This window comes from Pongo pygmaeus, chromosome 1 (assembly GCF_028885625.2).
Source record: "Pongo pygmaeus isolate AG05252 chromosome 1, NHGRI_mPonPyg2-v2.0_pri, whole genome shotgun sequence".
Lineage (NCBI taxonomy): Eukaryota > Metazoa > Chordata > Mammalia > Primates > Hominidae > Pongo > Pongo pygmaeus.
In genome coordinates this window covers 175,797,847-175,819,492 of record NC_072373.2, presented here as the reverse complement: position 1 = coordinate 175,819,492, position 21,646 = coordinate 175,797,847, and the positions used below count along the sequence as shown (strand labels likewise).

Sequence of the window (21,646 nt, the reverse complement as noted above, 5' to 3'; positions counted from 1 at the left end):
GCAGTGATCACTGCAGGGATTGGGGCAGCCAGCAGGCACGGGCTTACAGGAGACCTAAGTGCTGCCAGCTGCCTGTGCCCTTGGACAAGCCACTTCCTGCCTGTGCCGCTGGGGCTTGGATGGGCACCTGGCTCTCAGGAACCACTGCATGTTGCCTTAGTCACTGTTGTCTTAAGCCACCTTTCTGTCCATTTGTGCTGAATTCATGGGGATGCAGCTGAGACTCAGAGAGGTTGAGCTGCGTATTCACAGTCACACAGCAAGTCAGCCGTAGCCCTGAGCTTCCAGCCTCAGCCTCCAGCATCCCCATCAGTCCACTCCACCACCCAGCAAATGAGGCTGCCCTCTGTCCCATGCAGGTCCGCCTGTACACTCTGGAGGATGACAAGTTCCTCTCCTTCCACATGGAGATGGTGGTGCATGTGGATGCAGCCCAGGCCTTCCTGCTGCTCTCGGACCTGCGTCAGAGGCCACAGTGGGACAAGCACTACCGGTGAGGGGCCAGGGTGAGAGCAGGGCAGTGTCCCTTCTCCGGCCTGATGAGGGAGAGAATGTCTCCTTCTGCGGGTCGTCCTCCATGATGCTCTGTCCTGCTGGGGCTGGGGGTGGGTTGGAGTTCCGTGTTGGGTGGGGGGTCAGGGTCATGGGTATTTTGAGCCCTTAGGGAAAAGACTGAGCATGGAATTGGAGCTGGAGGCTTGAGTTGAAGTCTTGCTTCTGTCCCAACCAGCTGTGTGACACTGGATAAGTCAAAGTCACTTCCTTTCTGGCCTCAGTTTCTCTCTTCTTAAAATGCGTGCTTGGATGGCGGGTCATGGATTCACACTCAGAGATACTGATTTTCAAACCGTGTGCTGTGGAGTTCTGTGTTCCCATAGGGGCTTCCGGAACTGCTGGGGGTGGAGTCGGAAGGATGAAGGGTGAGCGGGACATAGCATGGCCAGTTTGCTGAACTTACCAAGTTTGCTGATTTTCCTCACAAATATATTATTTTTGAATATAATGATTGATTATGAATAGAAATATGTTATTCCTTTACATATATTTGTTCCTCCAAATTTATTGATTGTTCATGTGACTATCTTCTTCTCGAATTTAGTCAAGGAAGATAAATATGTTCTTAGGAAAATAGCAAAATTTGTGTTTTTCAAGTCCTCTTAGAGTCATTTTCTGTTCTGCCAACACCCTGGCTTGGGGGGGTTCTTTGATAATTGCTTGTTATGAGGAGCCTACATTCTGGAGGATTTCCACAAAAAGGTTCTGTGTGTTTGGAAATTCAGTGCACCGGTCACTTGGTGAATTGTATTTTGACAAACTGGCCTTCCCCTTCCCACCCTATCTATCTTCTCCAGAGCAGGCTTGTAGCTCTTTATACATGGGCTTCCTGCTGAAGGTTTCTTTGCAAAAAGGGCCATGTTATCTTAAAAAGCCCTGGCCCAGCTGACTCACGCCTGCTGGTTGTCTCCTTCCAGAAGGCAGAGAGGTGATTTGGTGGTGGATGTCGTGTAGGGGGAGGGCGGTTGTGCATGTGGTAGGTGGGCTTCTTGGAGGGAGGCTGGGGTGGGCCTTGAAGAGCAGACCAAATCTTGATACTTGATGGGATTTGTGGGGGAGTGGTCTGAGGGGAAAGACAGCCCCTAGTTTCTTCCCCATACCCTGCCTACTGCTGAGTGCAGGCAGGGGAGTGGGGAGGAGGAGGTGGGTCTGGACATGGCCACGTCTGCCTCTGTGTGGGTGTCCTTGTGTGGGTGCACGTGTTGGTATGAACCTGTGTATGCCCGTATGTATGTGTCAGGTGCCTGGGCCTGGGGATACATCTCTGCCACCTGATAGCCTAGACACACCCCAGCCCTGCTTCCTTATTAGCTCTGTGGCCGTGGGCAGGTTATCTTCCTCATCTATGAGATGGGAATACTAAAAGCGTCTACAGCATGGGGCTGTTATGGAGATTAAGTGACACATGTAAAGCATTTAGAACAGCACCTGGCACTCAGTGGGCGCTCAGTAAATATTAAGAACAACTGCTAAATCATCACACATCCTTGTGGTGTTTGCACCTGCGCAGACATATATAGACACACGTGGGTCTCTGTACACTGATGTCTGTCCATGTGCCTGTGCACATATGACCACATGTGTGCATGTATGTGCACATCTTTGTTCCCGTGTCTGTGTGTATGTGTTCATTTACTTGCATGCATGTCTACACGTGCCTGTGTGTGCACACGCACATGTGTGTCCATCTTGGCTGGGCCTTGCTGAGCAGTACAGGGGGTGACATCCCACCACAGAAGCTGCTCAGGCTCTGCAGCATGGCAGGGCCCGGGCAGACCTGCTGCTTGCATGGGAGCTGGAAGCTTCCTGGGGCCCTGAGATCCCGGCCTCCCCACAGAAGCGTGGAGCTAGTGCAGCAGGTAGACGAGGATGACGCCATCTACCACGTCACCAGCCCTGCCCTCGGAGGTCACACAAAGCCCCAGGACTTCGTGATCCTGGCCTCGAGGCGGAAGCCTTGTGACAATGGGTGTGTGCCTATCTGCTGTGGGGTGGGGGACACAACTGGACAGGGTGGTAGGGTGGCCGCATCTCCCTCCCAGGGAAGGGCATCAGCCTGGAGCCAGAAATCTGCTTCCCATTGGCTATGGGGCCCCAGGCACCACTAGACTTTTCTGGGCTGCTGTGGCTTTACTATGGGTAAAATGAGGGATAGGGGCACACACTTCCCCTCTTGTTGCATTCCCTAGAGCAGGGCCACCCTTACCCAGGGTGGCTCAGGCTGCCTCGATGCAGGCCTTGGGCAGGATATTTCTCGCGTGGCCACCTCCTTGGCCTCTTCCCTCTGACAGCCCTGTGTGGGCTGGAGGGCCTAAACATCTCTTTTGCTGGAGAGACAGGGACAGAAAAAAATCCCAACGCCCACGAGTCTTCCCCTGAGCGTTGAAGTGGAGTGGCCTTTCCAGAAAGTCCACAGTGAAGTCAGGTTGGCTCCTGGTGAATTCAGTGCTAACCCACAGTACCTCCTCCCTCCAGCCTGGCCCTGAGCCCCGCATTGGGGCTTTAAGAGTCGATGTGCCTTGCATCCCCCTGGTGAGGAATCTGTGCCAGAGGGGGCAGGGTCTGGGCCTTGGTTGGGCAGAACAGGCCCCCACTTTCTTCTGTGGCTGACCCCTGTCCCCTTGCTACCCTTCCTTCACTCAGGGACCCCTATGTCATCGCGCTGAGGTCGGTCACGCTGCCCACACACCGAGAGACGCCAGAGTACAGACGTGGAGAGACCCTCTGCTCAGGCTTCTGCCTCTGGCGCGAGGGGGACCAGCTGACCAAGGTGAGGCCGGTCCCCCTAACCACGCCCCCAGCCTGGCTCCACCCCAACACACGTGTATTGAGCTCAGCACTGCTGGGCTAGGATAGTCTCAGAGCTGGCCCCCCAGCAGGCTCCCCCTTCCAGCCTGGGGGAGCCTGAGAGTATCAGGGGCTGAAAATGATCTAATCTGTGTACAGGTAAGTCAGAGGCCACTGCATGGTCTTGGAAAAAGCTCTGGGTGCTGAAGGCAGAAGGCCTGGGTTCGGAACTGAAATTCCATCTCACTCGTCAATTCACTTGGATAGGCCTTCTCATCTAGGAAGGCTTTATATGGCTCTGAGGGCCCATAAAACCCAGCAGCGCAGTCCGTGTTGATGGAAAACATGGGGAGGAGGCTGAGGGAAAGCGAGGGTGGGGTACGGCAGCCTCCCCGCTCACAGCTTCTGTTAGGGCCCTGTAGCCTGGGTCTGGCCTTGAGACTCACCCAGCAGAGACTCAGCTGGTGTTTGCTGAATTCATATGCTTGAACCCATGAGCGCCTCAGAACCATCCCTGGGCTAATGTCTAACGTGTCTCTATGGCCGAGATTCAGAGCTGGGTCCTGGAGACGCAGCCCCTGCTCTCCAGGGCCTCTGGCTGGTGGGGAAGATGCATGATGACAACGTGTTGTGTGGTGTGGGAAGCCAGGGTTGTCAGCGCCCGAGGAAGGGTTGGGGGAGATCAGCTGGAGGAGGTCATGCCGGGCAACTGTGTAATCTAAGACCCTGGGGAGTTGGGTTGAATATTCTGCCCTCCCAGAAGGCCAGCAAGGCTGACTCACCATCAGCCTCGTGTCCACTGGGCTCCCACCCCTTCCCAGGACCCTTCCCTATCTCGGTCCCCCTGAGCTTGGCTTCCCACCCTGCAGGTGTCCTACTACAACCAGGCCACCCCAGGTGTTCTCAACTATGTGACCACCAACGTGGCCGGCCTCTCCTCTGAGTTCTACACCACCTTCAAGGCTTGCGAGCAGTTTCTCTTGGACAACCGGAATGATCTGGCCCCCAGCCTCCAGACCCTGTAGATGCCCTCAGTGGCCACATCATGCCCACTCCCACTCCGTCCTGTCCCCAAGGACTCGCATACAGTGCCTGGAGAAAGCCAAGACCTTTATTTCTTTCTGCCTCCCCGTGGGAAGCCTCTGCCCTGAGGTCCGCTGGCCCACCACCCCTGGGTGCTCAGTTTCTGCCAACATCGGCCAGCAAGTCCTTGCGGTACCCCTGGGGCAGCCTGTAGTAGACTCGGGTGCTGTCCACAGCCCTAGCTGCCAGCAGTGCTGTCCTCACAGAGGCATAGTCGCCCCCAGCTGGGTCGTACTCCACTGTGACGGTGGCCCGGGGGGAGGATGCCAGCAGCCTGGCTATGGCTCCAGCTGTGCTGTGGCCCAGCAGCATGGCCTGCATCTGGAAGGACACAGGTTGCCAGAGCCCCTGGCACAGCTCTAGCATATCTGTGAGCAGCTGTTCCCTGTAGCCACTGCCCAGCACCTCCTCAGGCCAGCCTGGTGCCACAGTCACGTGGGGGAAGACCTCAGCCACAGCTGTAAGCAGCTCTCTGCCAGCCACATGGCCAGGGACCGAAAAACTCCCGTGGGAGATTTTGGCCCCAACCCACACAGGCCAATGCAAGAGGCCAAGGCTGGAGAGGCGTGCCAGCAAGGCCAGGGATGGCCGGAGGGCTGCGGGCTCTGCTATTTGCAAATGGATGCCCCAGTGTCCGGGATGTGTGGCCAGCTGCTGCAGGCAGGACTCCAGCGTCAGGGTGCTGCCACTTGGAGTATGAACAATGGGCACGGGGTTTTCAGACACAGTTCCCTCGAGGCCAGTGTTCAGCAGGATCATGCCTTCTGTGTCTGGAAGAGGCGGCAGAGGCAACAGTGTTTAGGATTTGGGTTATCATAAGGTGTTAAGAGTCCCTTGTTAAAGGGGCAGTGGGAGTTATGGGGTCATCAGGGACCCTGCCTCTCTGGAATCTGTCAACCCAGTTTTGGGCTCCAGGTGGATGGGTTGCTTTATAAATGTGCCTGGTGCATGAGAAACTCTTGTTTCAGCTCTTGGTCTTTACCCATGACTCAGCCTGGGGGCCGGTGCCGGCCTTGCCTGCAGCAGTGTGGCTGAGGACTGGTCTGAAGGCCAGGAGCCCTGTGCTCTTGACATCACTGTACTCTCTCTCCCTCTCCCGCAACCCTGCCCAACCTTGCATCCAGGGTGTGGTGTAAATAAACTCGTGTTGCCATGGCAACAGAGACCGGCGGTACCTGCCCCAAGCAAAGGACACCCCTGCAGATGAGCTGGGAGCATCAGGGCTGAAGGGTAGACCTTACCTGGGAGGGTCATTGTTGCTGTTTTACCGCTGCCCTGGACGTCAGGAACCAGCCACTCCACATTCAGACCGTCATCCCCGGGCAGCTGGAGAAGAGGGATCAGGCTGCCTCCCGTGTAGTACATTGGTTTCCGTGTGGCATTTACTGTGGGGCCCCAAATCGCCAAGGTGAAGTGGCTGCCATTCACAGAACACCTTACCTGGTTGCTAGGGTCCCATAGGCCACAGCTCTACGGGCATCCTCTTTAAGCCTCATGGCACCCTGCCAAGTAGCTCTCATTTCCTTGCTTTGTAGACTAGAAGAAGTGACTTGCCCAAGGTCTTATAAGCAGTAAGCAAAGTTGCTGGGAGTGGAACCTGATGGGACCAGGTCTGCCTGGCCCCAGAGCTGGTGTCCTTCCCCCTCGCTTAGGTGGCTCCCATGGCAGGAATGCTGAGTCTGATGGGGCCCCTTTGAGATGGCTTAACTGCGGCTCTTCTGGGTTCGGGGTCAAGGGAATGAGGGGTTTGGATGGTGGCATCTGATCACTGCTTAACGAATACAGTGGAGGCCTCTGAAACATTAGAGTAACCGGCAGTGGAGCTGTGCACCAAGGGAAATAATGGGGGGTTTGGAATTTGCTGGTTTCCTACCTGCTGGGCCACATACAAGCTGAGTGACTGTATAAATTCCTGAACTGTTTTGAGCCGCTGTTTCTCTATAAAATGGAATCCCTCAGTTTCGGTATAAAATGAATGTGTGGGTCAGGCAGGTGGCTCACGCCTGTAATCCCAGCACTTTGGGAGTCCAAGGCGGGTGGATCACCTGAGGGCAGAAGTTCGAGACCAGCCTGGCCCAACATGGTGAAACCCCATCTCTATTAAAAATACAAAAATTAGCCGGGCATGGTGGCGCAGGAGAATCGCTTGAACCCAGGAGGCGGAGGTTACAGGGAGCCGAGATTGCACTGCACTCCAGCCTGGGTGACAGAGTCAGTCTGTCTCAAAAAAATAAATAAATAAAAATTAAATGGATGTTTGAAGCTTAGCATACCATCCCAGGGCCTGGCACACAAAATGCAGCTGCCTCCTGTCCCACCCCAGCCTTCCCCCTTCTGATATCCCTTCCACCCAGCTCTGCTCCAGTGCCCACCAAGTGCTGCTCCCTGCAGAATCCAGCCCACACCACCCTTCCCAGTTCCTCTCCTTACAGGCCAGCTGCTTGAACTGTGACAGGAGAGGCTCAAAGATGTCATAGTAGACTTGGTGGACAGCAGTGTTATCCCGGACGTAGAGCAGATCCTCCACTGACATGGGGTCCGAGGCAGCCTGCCACAGCGTCAGGCTGTACCTGGGGACAGGAGAGCTGGCTTGGTGCCTGTCTGGGCCCAGCAAGACCCTCAGCCCCACTCCTGTGCTCAGAACTGGATGTCAGCTGGGCCCAGGGTAGAGCATCTGTCCTCCAGTCGCCCACCTGCCATTTCTCCCTGAGTCCTACCCCTTCCCAAGGGCAGGAACCAGAGGGAATTCAGGAAAGATGACTGAAAGCAGAGGCCCAGGAGGGAGGGGGAGCCTGTCCTGCCTCCTCACTTGCAGTGTCTATTTCTGAGTCCTGTCTTAGGAAAGGGGCAGGACAGATGAGGGAGGGTGTGGAAGGGTGGGTCAGGCATCAAGAGGGGGAGGGGGCAGCTTTGGGAGTCCTGTGGAAGGTAGGGGGGATAGTGGGGGCAGGGGAGTCTCTAAATTCCTACAGGGCTATCCTAGGACAGGGGTTGAAGGCACAATTTGTGTAGCCCCAGGGGTACAGCTGGCTCCTATTGGAGGAAGCTGTGGGGAGACAAATTGTGTCTTGGTATAAATATTTTCCAGAGGGCAGAGAATTACCCACCAATGAAAGGGCTCCCTCGGGAGGTAGTGAGTAACTCATCACCAGAGAAATGCAAGCAGAAAGCAGGGACTCTGTAGAGGGCATGAGCACCGGCAGGGGTTGGATGAAATGACCTTTAAGACCCTTCCAGCCATGAGCTTCTGGGATCTTGCTGGAGGCATCAGTGCCTCCAGGAGGGTGGGGGTGGGTTTGGTGGTTTTCACCTCTCAGATTGGCTCAGCAGCCAGCTGAAGTGGGGCCAGGCGGCCCGCACCATGGAAGACCGCACAGGGAAGGTGACCCTCTGGGGCACCCCTCCCACCAGCTCGTGCATCTTCTCCACCATGGCTCGGGTGTACGTCGTGTTTGGTGACGTGGACACGTAGAAGGTGGTCCAACCTGGAGACAGGGTAGCCTTGGGATACTTCTCCTGGACCAGGGCCAGGAACCTGCAAAAAAATCAGACATATTGGTCTCACGGAGCTGCGGCGGCCCCTTCCTCTCCTCTGGGTTCTCATCACAGTGCTAGGGAGTGGCAGAGCCTATTGGATCTATGATAAGGTCAGAAGCAGAGTCCCAAAAGAACAGAATGGCTTGTTTCAGGTCCCATAAATTGGGCGTGGACTTTGGAGTCAGGGAAGTCTGGGTTCAGATCCTGATTCTGATCTTGGGCAGGTAACTCAACCTCATAGACAGCATCCCTTCCAGCAGGGCAGGCTTCTTAAACATCCCCATATAGACAGGAAACTAACTCAGAGCCCCAGCGTGTGGGAATCTGAGCTTTGCCAGCTGGGAAATCCCAGCCTGTAATCCCAGCACTTTGGGAGGCTGAGGCAGGTGGATCACCTGAGGTCGGGAGTTCGAAACCAGCCTGACCAACATGGAGAAACCCCGTCTCTACTAAAAATACAAAATTAGCTGAACGTGGTGGTGCATGGCTATAATCCCAGCTACTTGGGAGGCTGAGGCAGCAAAATTGCTTGAACCCAGGAGGCAGAGGTTGTGGTGAGCTGAGATCGTGCCATTGCACTCCAACTTGGGCAACAGAGCGAGACTCTGTCTCAAAAAAAAATTTTTTTCATGCCTTCCTGCTTTCCTTCCTCCCTCCCTCCCTTCCTTCTTTTCTTCCTTTCATATCTTTCTCTTTTCTTTCTGTACATGGTCTCGCTGTGTTGCCCAGGCTGGTTTCAAACTCCTGAGCTCAAGGGATCTGCTCACCTCGGCCTCCCAAAGTACTGGGATTATAGGTGTGAGCCACTGTGCCCAGCCTAAAATTTTATTTGAACTTTGCCTTGATGAAAATATTTTAGTTTTTTCTTTGTACTTTTCTTCTTCAAAAGATGCAAATTTTAATAGGCAAATTATGTTGCTACCCACTGCCCACCCAAAAAAACCTACAGAGTAAAATTAGCACTCCAAGAAGACAGGTCATATTTATCTTGGGCCATTGATTACATTTTCCAAACTGCTACTTTTGGAAGGCACCTCAGCTTGAGAAGCACAATAATAAATACTAGATGGATGGGTTGCTGGCTGGTTGGATGGATGGAGGAAGAGATGGATGGGAAAGAGCCTGGAGCTTAGAATCAGAAAGGCCTGGGTTTGAATCTTTGCTTTGCCACTTACCAGACTTAGGCAGGTCTTTTAACTTCTATAATATAGTTCCTGCATTAATAAAATGAAAATAATACCAGCTACCTCATTCTCATGAGTTAAATGGTGTTCTGCAAGTCAAGTGCTTAAAACAGTTCTGGGACACATAATAAACTTTGAACAAATTGAGCTTCCACTATTGTCAGCTTTATCATCTGCAAAATGGGGAGAAAGCCCTAACCTGGCAGTGCTATGTAAGGATCGGATCAAAGACATTCTCTCCTTTTATGTGGTCTCTTTGTAAACTGTAGAGCACTGTGCAACTACTGTATGTGAGGGCTTTGAGCAGCAGTGCTGGAATTCATGAGGGGAATTCCAGCTGGGGAAGGAATCAAGGTTTTAGACTTCTCTAGCAGGCCAAATCCTGTGCTGGTCACTGGGGAATACAAGGGGGCACTTGGCCCTGTCTGCCCTCCAGGGGTTCAATGTAGTAGGAGTGACAAATCTGTGAATGCACAGTGACAGCCCCATGAAGTCGGGGCTGTGTTAGAAGTGTAGGGGTTGAGGGACCCAGAGGAAGTCCTGCAGCAGCCTAGGATGTCAAGGAAGTTTCTAGAGGAGATAATGACTGGCCAGCGGTTTGTCAGAAAAGGGGGGAAAGGCATTGGAGGAAGAGGGAACAGCATGTGCAAAGGCTCAGAGGTGAGGCTATACGTAGTGTGACTGGAGGCAAACTCAGAGGTCCCCTAAGATCCCCATCCTGTGGTAGGTGTTTGACAGAAGAGGGCTGGACACAGCTGGAACAGAGAGGCGGACACTCACTGTGTGGCATTGACCTCAGTTGAGATGAGCATGTTGGGGCCCTTTAAGATGTCAGCGTTGATCCATATGGGCCGCCGGACTTTGCCTTCCTCTGTCAGCCGCCGCAGGAGGTCCAGGGAGGGGCCCACGGCCTTGATGTTCTTGAAGTCCAGTTTGATGCCTGTGGGGAAAGGGACAAGGGCTTGGGGAACTGATGAAGGAACTAGGAATATGTGACTCCCTGGGCAGAAAGCAGAGAGGGCGTGTGTGTGTGCGTGTGCGTGTGTGCATGGTGGAGTCAGGGGAGGGCAGAAGGACAAGCACCACATCCCTGCAGGGTGTGAGGAAAGCCTTTCGAAGAGACAGAGCTACCTCAGAAGAAGGGCCTGCCTCTAGAGGAGTTCCCATCTCCTGCAGGGAGGAAACAGGCCAGGTAAGGACTTGGGCTTGTGGTTGCCGCAGCTGGGAATCAAGTCTCTGCTGAAAGGGGGCTGTGGTTCCTGAGCAGGGCAGACTCAGAGGGTCCTAAACCACCAGAGCCTGTAGGGAGGTTACTCAGCCTCCAGGAAGGTGCATTTGGGTAGAGGAGGAGATCTGTGCAGAGGAAGGACTTGATACTTTTCAGGGTGGTGAGGAGACGAGGCTGGGAAGATATAGAGGGATGTTGAAAGCCAGGCCAAGATCACACTTTTTCCTGAGGACAGTGGGGAGCCATGGAGGGTTAAAGCAGAGGTATGGCATGACAAAACTGGTGTTTTGAAAAGATCCCTCAGGTGCGTGTGTGTGGTCATGGTGGTCAAGGGAAGCCTGGAGGGGCCGAATTTGGGGCAGGAAGCCAGTGAGGAGGGAGGTCCTGGAGAGATACAATGTGGCTGTGACTAGATGGGGGCAGGGTTAGGGGTTAGGATTGGTAGATGCAGCAACTGAGTGGCTGTGAGGATGAGGGAGAGGGAGGCATTATGGTGACGCCTGGATTCTGACTGTGACTGGTGAAGGGGTGCAGAGGGGAAGGGTGGGGCTGGGCTTTGAACATTTTACGTCCAGTTCTGTGGATACGGGAGGAAGCACTCTGAGCATGCGTGGCACTTTGCAGTTCACACTGTACTGCCGGCTGTCTCCCCTGTGTGTCCAGGAGAGAACACCAGGACCTGTGCTGACACACTCCCCATCTCGCCTAGTCCTCATTGAGCCTGGGCATCTATGACATTGTGATGAGAAAGCCAAGGCAATGAGCACCTCGTGTCAGGGCTGGACTTGCTTCCTTGTGAGGGATCTCTGCACATGCTGCCCCAGGGCCAGAGGGCTGGGGGCCAGAGAGGGTTTCCAGAGAGGCCCTTACCCTTTTGGGAAGAGCCCAGCACAGCGTCCAGCCACTGCTCCAGTGTGTTGTCACTGTAGATAGCCGGGGGGTGTGCCATGATGGGAACTCCTGTCTCATTGGCTGTGCCGAGCCCTTCTACATTGACGTCAGCCTCCAGGACTGTGATGTTGCCTGTGGAAGAGGCAAAAACTCAGTCAGTTCCTTTTTTTAAAAAAAGAAAACTTCTTTCTCATCGTAAAAGCATTACAAATTACAGAACATTTGAGAAATACAGAAAAGCGGAAGAGGAAAATATTCACCCACACTTCCATCATAGTTTCACATTTTGATGGATTTTTTCTTCCATTTTCTTCTATGCATAGATTTGTGTTTTTTTTTTTTTTTTTTTTGGAGACATAGTCTTGCTCTGTCGCCCAGGCTGGAGTGCAGAGGCGTGATCTTGGCTCACTACAACCTCCATCTCCCAGTTTCAAGCAATTCTTGAAATTATCCTGCCTCAGCCTCCCAAGTAGCTGGGATTTACAGGCGTGTGCCACCATGCCTAGCTAATTTTTGTATTTAGTGGCGACGGGGTTTCACCATATTGGCCAGGCTGCTCTGAGAACTTCTGACCTCAAATGATCCGACCACCTCAGCCTCCCAAAGTGCTGGGATTACAGGCGTGAGCCACTGCGCCTGGCCCTATGCATAGTTTTTACACAGTTGAGACTCCACTGCATTTATAATTTTTTATGTTTTTTCAACATTATGACACATTTCCACGATCTTTTTTTATACATCTCTTTAGAGCAAACAAGGCAAAAAACCAAAAAGCTTCAAAAGCCCTGGTTGAGGGTGTTCACTACCATGTAGTTGATCATCCCCCATTCCTGAGATGCTTTGGTAAGTTTCTGATTTTTGCTATTAGTCTTGCTATGTTGCCCTGTCTAGTCTTGAACTCCTGGGCTCAAGCAATCCTCCCACTTTGGCCTCTCAAAGTGTTGAGATTACAGGTGTGAGTCTCAGTGCCCAGCCCACAGGGTCATTTTTAAAGCCCATGTTATCAAACTGCTTTCCGGAAAAGTTGTTCTGATTCCTGTTCCCGCACAAGGTTGCCCATCTCACCACATCATCACCGACACTGAGTTATCTTTTAGCTTCACATAGTTAACTCAATCAGGTGGACATCTTCTGATTCCTGCCTTCAAGAATTCAGTCTATTAGGGAGCTCAGACCTTTCTAATGGGAAGCTGTCTCTAGAAAATCACACAAGGGACACTCACACTTGAAGAGTGTAGTGGAGGGGAGAGGGGTCGCTTTTGGCCCTTGCAGCATCACAAACAATTGATGCCAGAAGGGGCCTTTTCTCCTGCTTTCTCCCCGACTCCTGACCATTCTTCTCACCTCTAGCACTGCTTCCCTGCAAGTCTGTTCTCTATAGAGCCAGCCAAGTGAGTGTCCTAAATATGTACCTGATCATGTCACTTTTTTAACTTTTTTTTTAACTTTTTCTGTTAAAAAAGGCCAGAAAACCTACCCATTGCTCTGAACATGAAACCCAAACTCTTTATCATAGTCTTTGTGGTCTGTACAATCAGGGCCTGCCAGATTTTCCAGTTTCATCTCATGTTCCACTCTCCTTCATCCTCTGAGTTCCAGCCACCCAGCTTCTCCAACTTTAATGTGCACGTAGATCCCCCAGGAACTGTAAAAATGCATGTTCTGATCACTAGGTCTGCGGCAGGGCCTGAGATTCTGCTTTTTTTTTTTTTTAGATGAAGTCTGGCTCTTTTACCCAGGCTGGAGTGCCGTGGTGCGATCACAGCTCACTGCAACCTCTGCCTAATGGGTTCAAGCGATTCTCCTGCCTCAGCCTCCTGAGTAGCTGGGACTACAGGTATGCATCACCACCATGCATGGCTAATTTTTGTACTTTTAGTGGAGACACGGTTTTACCATATCAGCCAGGCTGGTCTCGAACTCCTGACCTCAGGTGATCCACCCGCCTCACCCTCCCAAAGTGCTGGAATTACAGGCATGAGCCACCAGGCCTGGCCTGAGATTCTGCATTTTTAACACACTCCCCAGGGATGGGCATGCTGCTGGTCCATGGGCCACATGTTGGGTAGCAAGGCTTTAATTTGTTTTGTCCTCCCCATCTCTGGGCTGTTGCCTGGCAACTCTCTTCTCTCAACTTTACTATGGCACCTCCTGCTTATCCTTTATTGTTGGCTTAAAAAAATCACTTCCTCAGCCAGGCATGGTGGCTTACGCCTGTAATCCTAGCACTTTGGGAGCCCGAGGCGGGCAGATCACTTGAGTTTAGGAGTTCGAGACTAGCCTGGTCAACATGGTGAAACCCCGTCTCTACTAAAAATACAAAAATTAGCCAGGCATGGTGGTGGGCTCCTGTAATCCCAGCTACTCGGGAGGCTAAGGCAGGAAGAATCACTTGAACCTGGGAGGTGGAGGTTGCAGTGAGCCAAGATCACACCAGTGCACTCCAGCCTCGGCAGAAGAGCGAGATCCTGTCTCAAAGCAAACAAACAAAAACTCTCTTCACCTTAAAAATTGTGACTTGCCTTCCAGAGGCTGAACCTGGGGGCTGACTTGCTTCGGGGTGGAAAGTGAAGGAGGAGAAAGAGATGAGAGGAAAGGATTTGTTTCCTGTGGCCACAGCTGCAGCCCTGGTCCTCAGGAAGGAGGGAAGGGGACATGCTGGCCCTCCTCGTGCCAGCTCTACCCATCTGCAGGAGATCACGGTGGCTGTGTGCAGACCGTGAATTGACACTGCTAGCTTCCAGTCCCCACCCTAATACTTTCCAGCTGTGTGATCTTGGGAAGGTTATTTGACCTTTTTGTGCCTGTTTCTTCATCTACAAGAATTAAATAATAAAATATGCCTGGTTAGGCATTCACTAAGTGTTAGTTACTTATATGGAGCTGATTGCTTAACTAGTGCAAGGGGCCATCTGGTGTATTTCTGTTGCTTCAGCATAATTATTAATAATGACCTCAAAAGAGCCCTTCTTTGGTTGATTCGGTCATTCTACCAGCCCTCAGACCCCAGTTTCCTTGACTGAAATGGAAGGAGTTTGCTTGAGCAGTGGTTCTCAAAGTGTGGTCCTGGGGCCAGCAGCCTCAGCATCACTTGGGGGTGGGGCCAGCAGCCTGTGTCTTCTGAAACGTGCCCGGGTTTGAGGACTTTTCCCTTCATCTTTTATAGCTACTTCTTTAAAGTTCACTAGCATGTTCGTGAACATTATCTACTGAGCTTCCCAACAGCCCTGAAGGAGAGGGTGGGGGTCAAGCGTCACTCAGTGGCTTGGAGCGTGCACTCTGGGGCTGACCACTCTGGGCTCCAATGTTGGCTTAACCGCTTTCAGATAGTGTAACTTTGGCTAAGTCACCTAACTTTTCTGAGCCTCTGTTTTTCTCCTGTGAAATGGTACCCATGAAACAGGTTGCATGGTAGTCCCAGAGGAACCTGTGTGTAATGTGCGCCCAGTGAACCTTGGCCAACTGGTTACTGTAACCATTTTTGAAGTGCAGATTTCTGGCTTCTTGAGGCTTTGAAGGTAAAGGCTTCCTTACAGTTTGGTCCCTGACAGGTCGAGGAAGGGGTAGCTGGGAGGGAGGGCAGTATAGTCATGACTTTGGAGTCAGACATGTGGTTTAAATCTAAGCTCGGAGTTTGTCAGCTGCATAACCCTGAGCCAGTCACTTAACGCTTCTGAGCCCCTATTTCCTTGTGCGGAAAGACATGTAAACAGCCGTCATGCCACCACAGTGACCAGTGTCTCATCCTCACTTTTCTCCCTCTGTCTTCTCCATCCCCTGCCCTGGCTTGCCTCCGTCTTGGCAGCTGGACTTACTGTTCAGGGCAGCTGTCATGGCTTCCTTGCTGTTGGCTGCATGGTACCAGGTGACCTCCAAGGCATCTCGGCGGCTGATCTGGCCCAGGCTCAGCAGGTAGTCCAGCATGTCGGCATCAGGACTGCAGGCCTCCAGCTCACAGCCTGGAAGGAATCCCAAGGGATTGTTAGCATCTGTCCTCGCCCCAGCCCAAGACTCATGTTCGTTCATCCCATGACCCTCCCTGGGCTCCCACTGTGTCCAGTACCCCATCTGGCAGAGGACGGTGAGGCTCAGACTCACTGGTGCTGCAATAGAGGGAAATGAATGGGCTCCTGGGGCCCAAGGAGGCCTCAGTACCAGCCTGGGGCCGTCAGGAAAGGGGGGCAGGTTCACAGAGAAGGGAACACTTAAGGAAGACCTTGAAGGATGGGTGTAAATTTCACAGAAAAGGGAGAATAGGTTATTCCAGACAAAGAGAAAGCAAAGGCTTGGCTTCAGGAGAGTGCAGTTGCCTGAAGGAAGAGCCATTGGCCTGGTAGAGATGGAACATAAAAGTGGAATGTGGAAAGATTGGAAGAGGGGGCCGGGCATGGTGGCTCATGCCTGTAATCCCAGCACTTTGGGAGGCCGAGGTGTGTGGATCACCTGAGATCAGGAGTTCGAGACCATCCTGGCCAACATGGTGAAACCATGTCTCTACTACACATACAAAAATTAGCTAGATGGACGTGGTGGCAGGAGCCTGTAATCCCAGCTACTCGGGAGGCTGAAGCAGGAGAATCACCTGAACCCGGGTGGTGGAGGTTGCAGTGAGCCGAGATTGCACCACTGTACTCCAGCCTGGATGACAGAAAGAGACTCTGTCAAAAAAAAAAAAAAAAAAAAAAAAAAAGGCTGGGTTTGGTGGCTTACACTTGTAATCCTAGCACTTTGGGAGGCCAAGGTGGGTGGATTGCCTGAGCTCAGGAGTTCACGACCAGCCTGGGCAACATGGTGAAACCCCATCTCTACTAAAAATACACAAAATTAGTTGGGCTTGGTGGCATGCCCCTGTAATCCCAACCACTGCGGAGGCCAAGGCAGAGAATCACTTGAACCTGGGAGACAGAGGTTGCAGTGAGCAGGAGATCATGCCACTGCACTGCATCCTGGGTGATAGAGTGAGACACTGTCTCAAAAAAAAAAAAAAAAAAGCTGTGTGCGGTGGCTGACACCTGTAATCCCAGCACTTTGGGAGACCGAGGCAGGCGGATCACCTGAGTTCAGGAGTTCACGATCAGCCTGGCCAACATGGTGAAACCCCATCTCTACTAAAAATACAAAAATTAGCTGGGCGTGGTGATCCATGCCTGTAATCCCAGCTACTGGGGAGGCTGAGGCAAAAGAATTGCTTGAACCTGGGAGGCGGAGGTTGCACTGAGCCCAGATCATGCCACTGCACTACAGCCTGGGCGACAGAGCAAGACTCTGTCTCAAAATAAATAAATAGGTAAATACAATTTTTAAAAAAGATAAAAGATTGGAAGAAGGTTGGGATCAGGTTGTGAATGGCCTTGAACTTTAGCAAAGGAGTTGGTGTGTGCTGAGGGCAGCGAGCGAGGGTTGCTTGGAAAGATCTGGGCTGCAGAGCTAACATGAGCTGACAAAAGCAGGCAGAGGGACCTTGTAAGAGGGGTCCAGGAGGAGACTTCGAAGCTTCTCACAGGGCAGGGCTGGAGGGATGGAGGGCAGAGGGCAGAAAGGCAGAGCCCTTGAGGCTCAGGACTGAGGAACACAGGCATGAGGTGGGGGCGTGGTGGCTACTCCAGGTACCTGTGTGAATGGAGGAGGAGCCCTTCACTGAGAGGCTGCAGGGGCGAGCAGCTGTTGGGGGGAAGAGATGAGCTCAGCCTAGTCTGCTGAGTTTGAGGTTGCTTGTGTGACTCCCAAGAAGGGCACAGGAGGAAGGTCTGGGCTGAAAGCCAAGATCTGATGGTCTTCAGGCAACTGAAGTAGGAAAAAAAGTTAAAGGGGGCCAGGCACAGTGGCTCATACTTGTAATCCCAGCACTTTGGGAGGCCAAGGTGGGCAGATCACCTGAGGTCAGGAGTTCAAGACCATCCTGGCCAACATGGTGAAACCACGTCTCTACTAAAAATACAAAAAAAAATTGGCCCGGCCCGGTGGCTCACGCCTATAATCCCAGCACTTTGGGAGGCTGAGGCAGGCGGATCACCTGAGTCAGGAGTTTGAGACCAGCCTGGCCAACATGGCGAAACCCCGTCTCTAGTAAAAATACAAAAAAATTAGTCTGGTGTGGTGGTGCCCACCTGTAATCCTAGCTACTTGGGAGGCTGAGGTGGAAGAATTGCTTGAACCCAGGAGGTGGAGGTTGCAGTGAGCCGATATCATGCCACTGCACTCTAGGCTGGGTGACAGAGTGAGACTCTGTCTCAAAAAAAAAAAAAAAAAAAAAAAGGCCAGGTATGGTGGCTCATGCCTGTAATCCCAGAACTTTGGGAGGCCAAGATGGGCAGATCAGGAGGTCAAGAGATCAAGACCATCCTGGACAACATGATGAAACCATCTGTACTAAAAATACAAAAATTAGCTGAGCGTGGTGGTGCACACCTGTAGTCCCAGCTACTTGGGAGGCTGAAGCAGGAGAATCTCTTGAACCTGGGAGGCAGAGGTTGCAGTGAGCCAAGATCACACTCCAGTGACAGAGAGAGACTCCCTTTCAAAAAAAAAACCACAAAAAAATTAGCTGGGTATGGTTGCACATGCCTGTGATCCCAGCTACTTGTGGGGCTGAGGCAGGAGAACCGCTTAGATCCAGGAGGCCGAGGCTGCAGTGAGTTGAGATTGCACCATTGCACTCCAGCTTGGGGGACAAGAATGAAAACTCCGTCTCAAAAAAAAATAGTTAACGGGACTTTCTGCTGGGGAAGTCAATGGGACTTTCTGCTGGGGATGAAGTCATGTAGGGTTGGGGGATGGAAGAGAGAAAGAGCTGCGGATGGGGAATGAGGCTTGGTGGGGACGAGGGTTCAAGAAGAGCTGGTTGGCTGGGCATGATGACTCACACCTGTAATCACAGCACTTTGAGAGGCTGAGGCGGGTGGATCACCTGAGGTCAGGAGTTCGAGACCAGCCTGGCCAACGTGGTGAAACCCCATCTCTACTAAAATTACAAAAAATTAGCTGAGCGTGGTGGCGGGTGCCTGTAATCCCAGCTACTTGGGAGGCTGAGGCAGGAGAATCGCTTGAACCTGGGAGGCGGAGGTTGCAGTGAGCCGAGAATCACGCCATTGTATTCCAGCCTGGGCAACAAGAGCAAAACTCCGTCAAAAAAAAAAAAGGTGGGGGGGCTGGTCAGAGCCGTAAGTGGGAAGTGGGGATAAGGAGCAAGCGATGAGGGAAGCCGCTCAGGATGGCATGGGGGGAGGCACCTACCTGGCCGCCGCAGGGTGATGGCAAGGACTATTGCGGCAATGGCCACCGCAGACACACAGGTAATGCTGGCAAACACCCACTTGACCTGATTCTTTGATAACTGCTCCCTGCAGACCATGGCGACGCTCTCTGGGGGATGCCCCCAACTCCGCACGGCCCAGAGTCCCCGAGGCTCCCTGCAGCTGGGACCCTGTGAGAGGCAGGAGCTCCCAGCAGCACCTAATTCTCCACTAGGCCTGGTCTGCTCTGCAGCCCTGTAATATCCCCTCTGGAGATAACCTCTGAAGCCCCTCCTCCCTCCCCGCCCCAATCCTCTTCCCCACACCCTCCCAGGATCTTAACAGGCTAACCAGAAAATCTACCATCCCTAAAATGACCTTTGAGCACAGTAAGAGGCAGCAGAGAATGTTGGACCGAGCCCCGACCCCTGGCTGTCTGCCCCTGCCTGGGAGTCAGGAGACCAATCCCAGCCCCTGTTGCTTTTCTGGAGTCCGGGAGCAAGTGTCTGCCCCTCTCTGGGCCTCATTTCCTTCTGCGTAAAAGGAGGCACTAGACTGGGTGATCCCGAACATTCTGTTCTTTCCCTTTCTAACTCCAGGCTTTCTGCCCTGCCCTCAGGGAATCCTGCATTATCAGGCAAGGGTGGTGACAAAGACAGATTAGATCTGTGTAAGGGGCAATAATCTTCCTTTCATCTGAGATTATGGCTAATAGATTATCTACCTGGGATAGAAATAGATAGTCCTGGCATGCTGGCATGGGTTACTGTAGGCCGGTTCTGGGGCAGCGAGTCCATGGGGAAAGGGCTGAGTCACCACTTCATGCAGAGGGATTTTCTGGGGGCCCTGGTATGGGAAGCAAGTTAGAGGCTGCCCCTATTCTGAGGACCCCAGAATTTAAACGAGTACAAGAATCACCTGTAACGTGCACGGAGACTTCAGTGTCTACACATTGGGGCTCACAGAGAGATCCAGAATGTGAAGCCGTGATAGGCCACCCGAGGCAGAGCAGGGCACTTGGTGGCTTTGATTGTGTGTGTGAAAGGGTGTCTAGAATGATGCCCAGGTGGGCAGATGTCAGGGACTGAGGGGTGGAGGGGTAGGGTGGGAGGGATTTTGGTCATGGGGCTTGTCATGGGTCATTCCTGAGTCGATTTTCCTGCCTCGGCCTCCCCTAGGAGGGAACTGGATATAGAGGCTGTGGGCTCAGGACTGAGATCAGGGCCAAAGACAAGGGCATGAGCATCATTTTCTGGCCAAAGCAAAGAGAGAAAGGGATGGAGGCTGACTTCTGGGGACCACTGACAGGCGGAGAGTTGGAGGAAAAGGCATCAGTAGAGGAGAGGGGACAGCAGAGGGCGGTGAGGGGTGTCAATGGGAAGGTCAAGAAGAAAGGAGTGGTCAGCCAGGCTGGGAGATGGAGCCCAATAAGGACAGCAAGGCCCCCGATGCTGGCCAGGACAGTTTCCCTGGATCAGTGGGGAGGGCAGAGGTCAGAGCAGAGCCTGTTTAGAGGGGCCAGGAAAGACCAGAGATGCTGAAGGTACAGGAGGGAGAGGCACTGGGACAAAGTGAGGATGAGAGCAGGAGGACCTGGTGCTCAGGGGGTGCTATTCTGTAGGATGTGGGGAAGGGTGAACATTGTGAGTGGTGAGTCTGGGGGTGCTGGTTGGGAGGTAATGTGGTGAAGGGGGACAATGAGGGAGAGGTTTGAGGACAGGGAGCTTCTGTTGGCTGGTCGGGGCATGTGTGGTATGCCTACAGGGATCCAACGAGACCCAAGCTGTGGGCTGCTAGATGGACAGGACCCCATTCAACACCCCCTCCCCACCACTGTATATCCGGAAATGTGAGACTGTGATGGGCCACCCGAGGCAGGGCCAGCCCTGGAGCCTAGGCTCAATTCTTAGTTCTTGGAACCTCTGGAGAGAGGGAGATCTAGTCTGTCTGGGATTCTGGCTCATTCTCCAAATCAGCTCAACAAACTCAGCAGCTACCAAGAGCCAGGCCCTGGTGGGGTGTCAGGGCTGCTGGCTGGAATGGAGCAGGGTCAGTGCTCTGGGGTCTTCTCAGGAGACAGTAAGGGGGCCGTAGACAAGCAGGAACATTTTTGTGAGTCCCCTTTCTTATGGGGGCTGCTCTCTCAGGCCACCCACTCCGGACTCCAGAATCCAAATGCTAATTGGGCCTCACCCAGATTCCTTCTGTAAGAAGGCGTGGAAGGGTGTGTTAACTGGGATATTATGATAGCCGCAAAAAGTTAACAGAATGACAGAAGCTACATCTCGAGTAACAACCACATATGCTTTACAGTTAAAGTCTAGAGGAAATTTCTGTTTAAGAGCTGGCCATAAAAAAAAAGAAAAGGGCGAGCCGGGCGTGGTGGCTCACGCCTGTAATCCCAGCACTTTGGGAGGCTGAGGTGGGCGGATCACCTGAGGTCGGGAGTTTGAGACCAGCCTGACCAACATGGAGAAACCCTGTCTCTACTAAAAAATACAAAAATTAGCTGGGCATAGTGGCACATGTTTGTAATCCCAGCTACTCGGGAGGCTGAGGTAGGAGGATCGCTTGAACCTGGGAGGCGGAGGTTGCGGTGAGCCGAGATTGCGCCATTGCACTCCAACCTGGGCAACAAGAGCGAAACTCTGTCTCAAAAAAAAAAAAAAAAAAAAAGAAAGAAAAAAGAAAAGAAAAGGCCAGCACGGTGGCTCACACCTGTAATCCCAGCACTTTGGGAGGCCGAGGCGGGCGGATCACTTGAGGTCAGGAGTTTATTATGACTAGCTTCGCCGACACAGTGAGACCCTGTTTCTACTAAAATACAAAAATTAGCTGGGCATAGTGGCACGAGCCTGTAATCCTAGCTACTCGGGATTACAGTACAGGCTGATGCAGGAGAATCACTTGAACCTGGGAGGTGGAGGTTGCAGTGAGCCGAGATTGCACCGTTGACCACCAGCCTGAGTGACAGAGTGAGACTCTGTTTCAAAAAAAAGAAAAGAAAAAAGAGAAAGAAAAGAAAAGAAAAGAAGTCTAGAGGAACAACAAACCACTAGAATTATACAATGTGACTCCAGGGTTGTCCCCAAGCCCCATACTGGTAAGTCTCACCTAGTCTGGCTTGCATTTTTTCTGCTTTTATTAAT

The 21,646-nt window shown here is 52.6% G+C and overlaps 2 protein-coding genes across 7 annotated transcripts in view; one reads left to right on the top strand and one right to left on the bottom strand.

Moving 5' to 3' along the window:
- Positions 1-5,381, top strand: part of ACOT11 (acyl-CoA thioesterase 11) — a 65,542-nt gene extending 60,161 nt beyond the window's left edge. For 5 of the 6 annotated variants that reach the window (XM_063655422.1, XM_054448869.2, XM_054448861.2 and 2 more), the window contains 4 exons: positions 360-493; positions 2,393-2,524; positions 3,199-3,325; positions 4,212-5,381. In XM_063655422.1, coding sequence (XP_063511492.1) covers positions 360-493; positions 2,393-2,524; positions 3,199-3,325; positions 4,212-4,367 — 549 coding nt within the window. In that variant the 3' untranslated portion in view covers positions 4,368-5,381. The remainder of the gene's footprint in view (positions 1-359; positions 494-2,392; positions 2,525-3,198; positions 3,326-4,211) is intronic. The other variant, XM_063655428.1, reaches the window with a different exon arrangement.
- Positions 4,436-18,746, bottom strand: FAM151A (family with sequence similarity 151 member A). The gene is made up of 8 exons (XM_054448881.1): positions 18,499-18,746; positions 15,081-15,224; positions 11,245-11,397; positions 9,927-10,086; positions 7,736-7,960; positions 6,856-6,995; positions 5,667-5,810; positions 4,436-5,195 (listed from the first exon to the last, which is right to left on the bottom strand). Exons 1-8 carry the CDS (start codon positions 18,614-18,616, stop codon positions 4,522-4,524), a joined length of 1,758 nt encoding a protein of 585 aa, XP_054304856.1. The 5' UTR covers positions 18,617-18,746; the 3' UTR covers positions 4,436-4,521.
- Between the last annotated feature and the right edge of the window lie 2,900 nt (positions 18,747-21,646).

Coding starts and splice junctions, on each gene's coding strand:
- FAM151A (XM_054448881.1), bottom strand. CDS start 18,616: ATGGTCTGCAGGGAGCAGTTATCAAAGAATCAGGTCAAGTGGGTGTTT. Junction 11,398..15,080: donor CATGACAGCTGCCCTGAACA/GTAAGTCCAGCT, acceptor CCTCTTCCACAG/GCAACATCACAGTCCTGGAG. Junction 5,196..5,666: donor AGCAACAATGACCCTCCCAG/GTAAGGTCTACC, acceptor CGCCTCTTCCAG/ACACAGAAGGCATGATCCTG.